This window comes from Geotrypetes seraphini, chromosome 3, assembly GCF_902459505.1.
Source record: "Geotrypetes seraphini chromosome 3, aGeoSer1.1, whole genome shotgun sequence".
Classification (NCBI taxonomy): Eukaryota; Metazoa; Chordata; class Amphibia; order Gymnophiona; family Dermophiidae; genus Geotrypetes; species Geotrypetes seraphini.
The window spans coordinates 225,541,802-225,553,848 of NC_047086.1; the positions used below are offsets into that span (position 1 = coordinate 225,541,802).

Here is a 12,047-nt window from a genome sequence, read left to right on the forward strand (position 1 = left end):
AAGACGCTGAGGTGGAAGCGTGTCATCTGAGCAAGACAGCCGGGCACTTACCTAAATTAGCTGTGCAGAGCACCCGGCTAAAAGATGCTAAAGATGCTAGGGAGAACACTGGCTCAGCGATCTACCAGTAGATCGCGATCGACGTTTTGGGCACCCCCTGTTCTAGTTCATTGTACATAACTCATGAAGGCCTACCCTGAAGGTCTGTTCATTCCTGTTCTGGTCTTCTCTAGCATTTTTCTGCTCTGGGTTTTTACTTCTCCTTGGCTGAATTATACCCTCCTGGCTACGAAGTCTAAAGCTAGGCCTCTCTTAAAGTGTACTTAAGATGACCCCGCTTTATTCTATAATCTGCACATATTCTATCACAGAGAGAAACCTAGGATTTAATCAAATCTATATATGCATCCATCAGCTGTATTGTAATGAAAAATATACAAGAGACTAGGGGTGACTTAAATAAAACAACCCTGATAACTCACTAAAGGAGGCACAGAATGTCAAGATACCAATTTCACCAATAAAATTATTGTACTCATTTAAAAAAACGAAGACAAACTGAATTTCCAAACAGCCAATCGAAGATAAGATGGAATCATGGAAAAGTAGCCTAATGGTTAGAGCAGAGTGTGGAGAGTGTGGTGCAGTGGTTAGAGCTACAGCCTCAGCTCTCCGAGGTTGTGGGTTCAAACCCTGTGCTGCTCCTTGTGACCCTGGGCAAGTCACTTAATCCTCCACTGCCCCAGGTACCTTAGATAGATTGTGAGCCCACTGGGTCAGACAGGGAAAATGCTTGAAGTATCTATATGTAAACTGCTTTGCATGTGGTTGTAAAACTACAAAAAGGCAGTATGCATAGGGTTACCAGATGTCCGGATTTCCCCGGACATGTCCTCCTTTTAAAACCCAGCCGGGTTTTACCTTGTTCTGTGCTTTGGCGTTCTTTGCTGCATCCTCCGGCTTCCCCCAGCCTCCCGTTCTTACCGCAGCCTGCAGAGAGGATCGTCGGTGCTCTTCGCGATCCTTGCAGGCTGCTGTTGTCCTCAGAAGTACGTTCCCTCTGACGTAGTCCCACTCCTCCTCTGATGTCAGGGGCAGGATTGCGTCAGAGGGAACATGCTTCTGAAGATGGTGGCAGCCTGCAAGGATCGCATAGAGCATCGGCGATCCTCTCTGCAGGCTGTGGTAAGAGCAGGGGGCCCGGGGGAAGCCGGAGGACCTGCATAGAAGGGGGGAGAACATGAAGGCCTTTGGGGGGGCAGGCCTTCGGGAAAGGGGGGCCCTGGTCTAGAAGTACATGGAGGGAGGGAAGGGAGAAGGGGTACTGCTGGACAGGGGGAGCAGGGAAGGGAGAAGGGGTACTGCTGGACAGGGGGTGCAGGGAAGGTAAGGGGAAAGAGGTAGTGCTGGACAGGGGAGCAGGAAAGGTAAGGGAGAAGGGGTACTGCTGGACAGGAGGAGCATGGCAGGGAGAAGGGATACTGCTGGACAGGGGGAGCAGGGAAGGGAGAAGGGGTACTCCTGGGCAGGGGAGAGGTAAAAGGAAGGGAGAAGAGGTTCTGCTGGACTTAGCAGAAAGGGAGGGAAAGGAAAGGTGCTATACACTGGAGGGGATGGTAAGATGATGCATGGGGAGAGAGCATGTTGGGTTGAGGGGTGGGCGCGGGAGGGGCCAGAAAAGTGATGGACTGGACACCCAGACATGGCACCAAAGTACTGGGTTACCTTACAGGGCACTGCTGTGAACTTCACAAAAAGGGTTCCACATAAACCTCTCACTACAGCTCCCTTATAGGTCATGTTGAGCCCCCCCAAAAACACCCCCAGAATCTACTAGACCCACCTATATACTACCCAATAGCCCTTATGGCTGCAGGTGCCACTTATATGGCAGAACAAAAGGGTTTGGGGGGGTTAAGGGGTGCACATGTTTCACCATTAATGCAGTGATTAGAGTGGCTTATGGGCCTGGGTCCTCCTCTCCATGGTTCACTAACCCACTCCCAAGACCACTTAGGCCACCTCTGAGCAGCTCTACTAGGCTTTCCTATGCCAGGCTGCCAGGTGTTGATGTTCTGGAGGCAGATATGTAAAGTTGTTATTACGTTTTTTATGGGGGTGGGAGTGGGGGTCAGTGATCACTGGGACAGTGTGTGGGGGTCTGTACTTTGTGTCTGCAGTGCTTATCTGGTCACTTTGGATACCTTTTGTGGACTTAGACCTGGTTTTAGATGGCCTAAGTTGAAACGTCCAAGTTACGTCTTGGCAGTGTTGTAAAACGTTTGGTTATAAATGCAGTATGATTAAATCTAGGATGGCCCACGTCCTGCCCAAATCCCACCCTCGACACTCCTCCTGACATGCCCCTTTTCGCTCTGGTTGTTCAGCAGCACTGTGAAGGCCTAGATCGTTTTTAAATACATCTAAAACCCGGTTCGATTATTGGCACTTGGACGACTTGTCTTTTAGATCATCCAAATGCCGATTTAGGCCAGTTTTTAGACGTTTTTCTGTTTCAATTATGACTCCCCCCCCTAGCGTATGGAATCCGGAAGGGACATAACAGAACACAGCTTCTCAGCTCTGCGGAAAACTGAGCTGAGAAGGCAGGAAGTCACCGGTGCATGCGTGGTATGGGCAGTCTTGAGACTTTGAAACATTTTTTATAGTGACAGTACACTTTACCACTGTCCGTACCGGGATCTGTGGATGACGTCACCCACATATAAGAATATGCTGCCTGCTTGTCCTAGAATAAATAAAGAATATTCCGTTTGAGGATATTAATTCTCATGGCTCAGGATAGCACCAGTTCCAGTCCAGTCATTCAAATCCTGCTTAAAATGTATCAATCAGTGGGTCAAAATTAACCATAAATTAGGGACAACTGATACCCAAATACACAGAACCAGCCCGCACCAGTTTTAATACTGGACAGGTAGTCAGGGATCTGAAACCTAGGCCTAAAAAGGTAATAATTTAAAAACTTACTAAAATGAATGTGAAGCCAGGGCACTACTTCACTGTACTCATGCAGTGAGGCAGAGCAGTGGAGCAGTAACCTGCCCGTCCTCATTAAACACAGTAACACATCATTCATGTACAAAGACATCTTGTGCAATGCCCTGAGAAATGCAAAGGTTGTATGATTTTATAACAGGGTGCCAACATGAAGTGTCCAGAAAGGTTCCCAGAAACAGCCCTTACAGCACACATATGCCATTGTATAACTTTTCACCTGCTTTGTAGTTGGGTTGTTTGCACATACTCTGTGAACCCATGTATTGTTTAAAATACTATGTCCCCCAATGCTACATGTGACGCACATGTAATTAATTATACACCATCTTCTTAGTATCAGACCTGCAAAATCTCCCACTTTCAGCACTCCCACCAGCAGCCACAATCTCTTGCTGAGTAGTCTCCCTATCTGGTGGCAGCAGAAGACAATGTTTTATGAAGGCGTTTTTGACTGCCACTGAACAAGGAGGACACTTCTTTTGCCTTTTGTCGCCAATCAGCTGTGCCAAGGGTGGAGCAATGGGTGGGACTGGGCAAAGCAATGGGTGAAGCTGGATGGAACAATGGGCAGAGGGGGGGGCGGTTTGGAAGTGGACCCTAAATCTTCTGCTGAGTGGGTCAGCCCGCTTGGCAGATCTGTAGCATGTACAGATGTGTGTGTAAATGGTCATGTAGTTCAGAGAAGGCCTTTCCTAGACCCCTTACACAGCTAAGTGGGGTAGAGCTTCAAAGTAAAGCAGGGGGGAGTAAGAGGGTAACTCTGGGTAAAATCACACTGACTGTATGTTTCACTTATTCCCAGTTTTGAGTACTCTGTATTGTTATTTGTTGAATATATATTTATGGTATGTAAAAAAAAAAAGCTTTCATTGTTACCATAAAAAAGTTTAAAATGTAAAAGACTCTTATGGGACTAGATTTTAAAAAGGCCTTTTCCATTCATAAACCAACTTTACACACACAAAAATCTTGGATAAAATTGCCTTCACTGAGTGAAAGAGCTTGATGAATAAGATAAATAAGGGTGGGAATACCAGGCCCCCTGTTGCATTCCCTTCTGATGATCCACTTGGCCAGTAACTGCCCATTTACTGCAGTTTTGCTCTTAGGCCCTGCATGAAGGAAGTGGATCACATCTATAAAAGCTACCTGCAACATGAACTGGCTTAAAGCCTTATCCACTTGCAAGGCCACAATAGGGGAACCTGGATAAAGGATTTTGTTTAAATGTCAGCATTAATATTCAGCGTTACATTGTGCTGGCATATCTAGAGGGTCAGCAAAGGCTCCTGGGATATTATATTAAACAATCTGACCCTTGGGAATGTCTGTAGATAGACTGAATGGCTCCTATTTTACATGGTTTAAGCCTAATGCTTGGGAATATCCTTCAGGCCCTGGATTTTCAAAAGATATGGTAAAGACAGGTGCTTGAGTATAAAAAAGGAATTCAGCCAACCTGGCTTCATGAACCAGGTCTTCAAAAGAGTCACACCTCCTTATCAATCGAAGGCCATTAAATCAAATACCAAATTGTGACACAGAAAAAATACAGGAAAATACTATAAAAGGCAGGCTTCAACCCTGTCTCTCTCTTTCTCTTTCTGCTTCACACATACATACACCCTCATTGTCAACTGAGGGCCATTCAAAACCAAATTATGACACAGAAAGGGAATTCAGGTCTATAAAAGAGACTGGATTCAACCCCCTAGGTCTCTCTTCTGTCTCTTCACTCATACATCCACCCAATTCAGACACACACACACACATCATTCATCCAGATAAGACATACTCTTCCTGCTCTCTCACACACAAACCTCCTTCCTCAGACCCAGAATACACATCTTCAGAAGGACAACCACATTTTTCCTTAGACACACACACACTGGAGCTGCTTTGTAACCAGGTTATGCTCTATATTTGTAAGAAACCTATTTCTATATAATATACCCTTTTCCAAACCATGCCGGCTGTTGTCTCATTATTTTATACTTCCCACTGCCTCTCTGAGGGCTGGACCCAGGTCCCAAAAATACTAATGTGAGGAGGGGGATTCCCCATGTTCAATGCATCTTTCAAAGCGCAGTGAGGAGGGGGATTCCTGTGTTCCCTAAATCTGTCTCTGTGTTCACTGTATCTGTATAAGTGCAGAAATTCAGCAAACAGGTCTCTGATGTCATAGCAACGGGGAGGCTGTCATGCACACTGTGTGGACTCCTCCCATTACCAAGAGCAAAGAGCTACTATTGGCTCTTTTGAAAGAGTCAAAGTTTTTTCAGTCTGATAAAACAGTATAGAAGCCCCCTCTCACATCCCAGTAGGACTCCCAGGCCTCCCTTTACATTTGTGATGGTCCAGTGGTGACCACTAGCTCTAGTACCACAGGTCTACCTCTAGGAGGTAGCAGCCACAATTTTTAAGTCGCATCATCATCAGGAGTAAGTGGGCTTCGCTCCATCCCCATTTAACCACTGGACCATCACAGAAGTAAAGGTAGGGCTGGAGGAGTTACTGGGACATGAGGCTGCATGAGAACAAAAGTAGCTGAAATGTTAGTCAGTTTGCTGAAAATTGTTCTAGAGCCCCTTTTCCATCAAAAAATATTTTCTTTTTGTTCATTGTATTTATACCTCCAAGGTCCTCCTGGGCTCTCCTCTGTTCTAGGATCTATATATTTAAGTCTTTAAGTTACATGGCATTTGATGAAAACCCTGCAGCATTCTGGTAGCCTCCTCAAATCTTAACACCATCTTCCACAGTAATCCTAGGAAATGCTAGAAATTTACTAGGATGGAACGTGGAAATATTTCCTTTTTACCCTATCAGTTGATTAGTCAAATGTGCATTATGCTTCCGGTTTATATAAGCAGAGGTACCTGGCGAGTCCCACTGAGGGGTGTCTGGTTCATCGGGATGTATCCTCCGGAGGGACTCTGCAGGCTCTGACTCTGAAATCAGAAAACAGAGTGTCAAAACTTCATCTCCAGGACTCAGTCATGAATCTGCACCTCCCTTATCTCTATGGCCTGCTTTAAGCATGCGATACACATCCCTGCCGCCTTCCTTGTTTCACCACATCCAGTAGCATGGTGAAAGAAAAGATCTTCCACGCCATACTCCTGCCTACAAATAACCGTCCAACCCAGGATCTCAAAAGAATGCAATACTTCAGTCTCATCTCCCCTAACTCCCCATTCTCTCCTCTCACCCTGGAGTAGCTGATTTTCTGCTGAGAAGCAACGAGGCTCAGAGAGATATTCAAAGGCGAGTTCAGCTCCTCATCCTCATCCTCAGACTCCAGTTCCAGTGTATCTTCCTCCTCCAGCTCCTTCTCACCCAGAGCAGGCTGTTCTCCTAGCAAGGGCCCGCTGATGTAGCTGCTGTTTCTCTAAAGACAGTTGAGAGATGGAAGTACGTTAAAGGATCCATGAGCAGACATGGGGCATTAGTATCTACAGCTTCAGATTTTCAGTTTTAATTGACAATCACTAAAAAAAAAAAAAAAAACCATCCAAGGCAAATTTTATGGAATCAACACCAGAAAAACACTTCTCATCCTCCCCTGACTGCTCTTGTAGCCCCCATTCAAGTTTTTATGCTTTTTCTGCACTAATCCCTCATAAATGACACAAATGTACATTCTTGATGTCACTCTAAATGTACCTGAAATGCTGATTTGAACCCTCAAAGAATTCCTAATTAGCAGGAAAACAAACACTGAAATTTAGACAGATCAATATTCAAACCATTTATCTGGCAACTATTTAGTGGATATCTGACTTAGTCGGAGCCTGTCCCCCAAATACGCAGCAGCACTATAGAAATATCCTTACAGACCACAAGGCTCTGCTCAGACAGTGCTTGTGCAGGGCAGGGGGTAGTGCTTAGAGTGAGGAATTATCTGGTTAGTGGCAATATTCAGTCCATTGACCAGAACACTCTCTGGATAAATACTAGAAGAAAAGCTGTCCAACTTATCCAGTTTGTTATTCAGATGGTAGTCTCAGCAGTGGCATAATATGGGGGATGGGGGCGGACGGCTCTGGGTACCATCTTTGCAGAGGCACTGGCACCTCGCCTCCTCTTTGCCCCCCCCCCAAGTACCTCTTTAAATGTTGCACCAGCCTTGGCTCCCTTCTGACGTCACTTCCTGGTTGCGGGACCAGAACGGTCTGAAGGGAGCCGAGGCTGGCACAAGCAGCAGGTGCAAGATGCTGCTTGCGCAGGTGAACATTTCCAAAGGTACAGGGGGAGGTGTACGGTGCGGTGGGGAATAGCAGGGGCACACGGCACGGTGATTCTGGGCGCTACCGCCCCAGGCACCAACCTCCCTCATACGCCACTGAGTCTCGGTACTGCTGGTCACCTGAATATTCGGTGCCAGCTGCTATTTGCATAACGGCATGGAGTATCTGTGTTCTGCCTCCACATTCATGGAAGCCAACTGCCTATGTACACAGTGAGTGTTTCTTTAACCCAAGCTCCCAGAGTCAGTAGCACAGCGAAGGTGAGAGATGCCCGGGACAGTGGTGACCCTCCCCTGCCCTCATCTCCACCTACCGCTCTTTCCCCGATCCCACATGCCGCGCACACACCACCTGCTGTATCTCTAGTTGAAATTGTTGCTTGCGGCAGGCAACAACGTGCTCCTCGCGACCCCATCAGCTCTCCCTCTGACGTCACTTCCTATCACGCAGAAGTGACGTCAACAGAAGCGCCGACAGGGTCGCGAAGAGCACGTTGTTGACCGCCACAAATAACAACTTCAACCAGAGGTATGGGGGAAGGGAAGGGGGTGCGTACGTGGAGGGGAGAAATGGGAAGAGGCAAGGGGGCGGAGAGGAGGAGGGTGCTGGCACCCCCACCAACATGGCGCCCCTGCCCCTCCTTACTACGCCACTGCCCAGAATGAATTGCTGTATCCCTTGTGGGCCTGCTTGTTTCTCGTGATCAGAAAGCAGTCTCCATCTTAGCTAGCACATGGTCACAGGAAAGGCATCATTCTTCAACTAGACTTCACCTTTAAATTTGATGTTGTATTTAGTTGATTAAGCCTAAATAAGTCTGGAGCACAATGTCATCCTGTGCAGAGAGTCTGTGATACACACACTCCTGGCTTTGTGCTGGCTGAGTGTAGATTCTGTAGAAGAAATCCCTTGAGAACAACTGAGCTGAGTAAACTAATTAATAGATTAAACTACAATTTTTGGTGGAATTCAGTGTGTCATATTTATAAAATGGAAAGCACAGCAAAAAAAAATGGGGAGACCCAATGATCCACAGTGAAAACAGTCCAATTCTTTATATGTGAGGTTGAACTTGCAAACCATTGGACCCCTGAGGAAGGCGTGTTCACCAAAACACAGACTGTGTAGGGTCCGGTTGGATTTTTATCACAGTATTTTTTATCATTGTACTTTTTTAAATTGAATTTTCATGGGTTTTTTTTATATGTCAGTGTTTAATAAATTATCTCCAGAACATCTGTATCCACAGTTTTTGTTTTCATCGGTATAAAATGGAAAGAACATTTTAATAAATTTCAAGATGTGTGGGGGCCATTAACAAATTATTGCAATGAATAAGTATTATTTTCCCTGATTTGTACAACTGAAAGAATGGGGTGGGGTAGGAGGGACTTTATTATATGGTATAAACGTTATGAGATGTTGAAGGGAGGAGAGAGAAAGGGATAATTCTATTTAATATGAAGAATTGTAGAATTTCAAGTGATGTATTTAAGTCAAAATGGTTGATACTTTTTGATGCACTTGATGTAAGTTATAAAAATGAATAAAGAATTATAAAAAAAAAAAAGAACAACTGAGCTGTGAGTTTATTTATTTCTTTGTTTTATATTTATATTAAAGAAGTTTGTTCAAGGAACTATGGAGTCTGGCCTGATAACATTAATGGCTACAGGTTTAATGAATTTATCTGTCTAGGACCCTCTGGGGCGCGCCAGTCACATTCTGGATTTAATTCAGCCAAAGTGGCCAACATTTACTTTTTGGTTTGAAAAACAAAAAGAGCTTTATTAGCCACACCAACAAGTGAACAGTACAATGCACACAGACAAAACTCATCAAAAACAGAAGAGAAAAACCCCTCCAAAAACAGCAGAACAATCCTCAGAGTATAGTTGTTATAACATTTTAGCCCTCCCACCCCTCCTCCCCCCGAGATATGCAGATCTGTATCCATCATCTCCTGTGTTGTACCTTAGTAGCCGGCATTTTTTTTTTTTTTTTTAAATATTAACCTGATAATTTATAAACACTTCTAGGAGCCCTTGGTAGATCCTCACCAAGCTTTGGCACATATATCCTCTTTTTCAACCCTCCCCCCTCCCACCAAATGCACACAGAGCAAGTCCCTCTCCATGCTGAGGGGATTATATGATATCTTAATTTGGATAATACAATGTTCTGCCTCTCTCTCCACCCCCAAATAGTGTACCAAGCACTTACCTTCACTACCAGGTAGCGTGAGGGATCCCGGGCCATGCGGGTGAATTCATTTGCCAGCTCCTTAAATGTCGGCCGAATGTTCTCATCAATCATCCAGCCTGTGAAGAGCAGAAGAAACCCACCGTTAGTTTCTCCTGGCAGAACACACAGTGCCAGTATGCTGCTATTTTGTGCCAGGTACCCATTGCATCAGCAGAATCGAGACTCACATTTCACCATAACCATGTACACATCAATAGTGCAGATTTGGGGCTGAGATAGGCGCTCCCCTTTCTCCAGCAGGTCTGGTATTTCTGAGAGAAGGATGCCGGCATATGGTTCCACACCAAAAGTCATCATCTCCCATAACGTTACTCCTGAAGAGAGAGAGACCCAGCTGGTATGAAAAATGCAAGTATTTCATCACCCCTTCTCATTGGCAGAGCACAATGCAGGCAGGTAAAGCAAAGAGAAATCAGTAGCGTTAACAGCGATAACCTCACTAGCACAGAACAAGAGTTCTGTGCCAGCTCCAGTAACACAAGCATGAGGATGGTAACCTGTTGAACAGAACAGCAAATACAACCACAACAAACTTCCTGGGAAGACTCCATGAGCCATGCTAGTAAATGATAGTAGAGAAAGACCATGTTCCTAAGAGCTCTGGTGACTGAATCAAGTTGCAGGTGACACAGCAGGGCAACATTTCTAAACCTTTTCAAGTCCCGAGCAAGGGTATAGCCATGGGTGGGCTGGGCCCCTACCGTTTTGGAGTCAGGCCCACCTATTACCAGTACCATAGGCCAATGAATGAACTGTGAACATGGACGCTGCCTAGCGCCCACCCATGTTAACCTCAGACCCCCTCCAAAACTCAATCCTTATGCCACTGGCTCCAAGGCATACCTACATGAACAAAAAATGTGTGGTAGACTTCTGATTAAGAGTGGCATGTGAGTAGCAGTAGGGACGTGTGGCTCTCTGGATGGACACCTCCTTCCTCTGACTTTCAGTGTATCTACCTCCCTCTGGAAAAACTTACCATACATGACCAGCAACAAGCCAGAGATGGTGAAAGGCAAAGCAGCAGAAACAAATTTATCCCGAGAAAGCAGTAAACTTAGCCAGGGATACATCAACACCACCATTATCAGATGCAGTGGAAGTGGATATAGTAAAGGAAAGCATAGTAGACAATGAGGTTGGGGCTTGTGGCCCTTTTAAGGGAGAATCGCAGTAGTACAAGTCTACAACTGAAATCTGTAACATAGTGCTGCGGAGATTTGAAGAAAAAACAAAATTGAGCTAGTGCTAAACCAGGTAACAAAGGGCTCCTTTTACTAAGTTGCGCTAGACGCTAACGCCACCATTGAGCCGGTATTAGTTCTTGGCGCGTAGCACAGGGATTGGCAGTGTGCGCTAATCTGCAGCACACACTAAAAACGCTACCGCAGCTTAGTAAAAGGAGCCCATAGAGTCTCCTATTGTAAGGCCAGAAAGTTGATCTGCCTCTGCTGGGGACAACTTAGTTATATTTACCTGCTGTAAATATTACTCAATGGTTTCTAGGTTAGCTTGATTCTCAGGCTAGTATAAGGTTTTATAATATTGAACAATGACATTCTGGGTCTGTTGGTGAACTAAAGACTTAAGTGACCTTGAACAGCAAAATTAAATTATATTTATGTTTTCTCTCTACAACCATCCCTTCTAATGTTTCATAGAGTAACTGTACTCCCCTTACTTTCCTTGTGGCGCAGAAGAATAGTAGAAAATCTCATGCCCTATTTACGTTCCCTTTAGCCAAGGGCTGTAAAAGTAAGAAACATCATGGGCATTGTCTTTCCAACCAAGCAGCTTACTATGACAAAGATTTCCGTCCATTATTAATTAGATCCATGTCTTATGAACATTTTAGAAAACTGTTGCAAACTTTTCTTTTTTCTAAATTTCTGATTAATTAGATTTCTGTATATTATATTATTCCAGTATTTTTTCATAGCATAATCTTTTGTTAACCACATTGAACTCATGGCTATGCAGTCCAGAAATCTGTTGTTATTATTATTCCTCTCTCATATTAAATATAGGATTGCAACGTAGACCTCCTCATGTGATTCTCCTTTCTTTGTCCATTTATTATTGTTCTAATTGTAAACCACTTAGATATTTTGTTTATTTGCAGTATATTAAATAAAATTGGATTGTGAAATGGGCATTTTGTAGCCATCTTCTCAATTTTGCCTGCTGCACAGTGGTGGATGCACAAACCTGACCTCTCAATGGCATTCCTCATTACAGATGTCTCCATCAAGGATGGAGGGGTTCAGCTTGACAATCATTCACAGAGAATATGGTTGAGCTACAAAACAACTCTTCACATCATTGACTTGGAACTCAGAGCAATCTTCCTTTACCATCTTCACAGTACCACTGTCCTAATCAAAATGTACAATTAAGTAGCAATGTTTTATGTAAAACAAGCAAGGTGAATCAGGCTCTCTTCACTTCTATTGGGAAGCAATCAGAACCCGAAACTTGCCATTGCCAACTGTATCTAGATACAGGCTACCT

At 44.6% G+C, this 12,047-nt stretch overlaps 1 protein-coding gene across 2 annotated transcripts in view; it reads right to left on the reverse strand.

The window, feature by feature from the left end:
- Positions 1 to 12,047, reverse strand: part of ERBB3 (erb-b2 receptor tyrosine kinase 3) — a 238,435-nt gene that overhangs the window by 9,327 nt on the left and 217,061 nt on the right. For both annotated transcript variants that reach the window (XM_033936217.1, XM_033936216.1), the window contains exons 23-26: positions 9,704 to 9,850; positions 9,495 to 9,592; positions 6,233 to 6,412; positions 5,901 to 5,972 (exon numbers count right to left, since the gene is read on the reverse strand). In XM_033936217.1, coding sequence (XP_033792108.1) covers positions 5,901 to 5,972; positions 6,233 to 6,412; positions 9,495 to 9,592; positions 9,704 to 9,850 — 497 coding nt within the window. The remainder of the gene's footprint in view (positions 1 to 5,900; positions 5,973 to 6,232; positions 6,413 to 9,494; positions 9,593 to 9,703; positions 9,851 to 12,047) is intronic.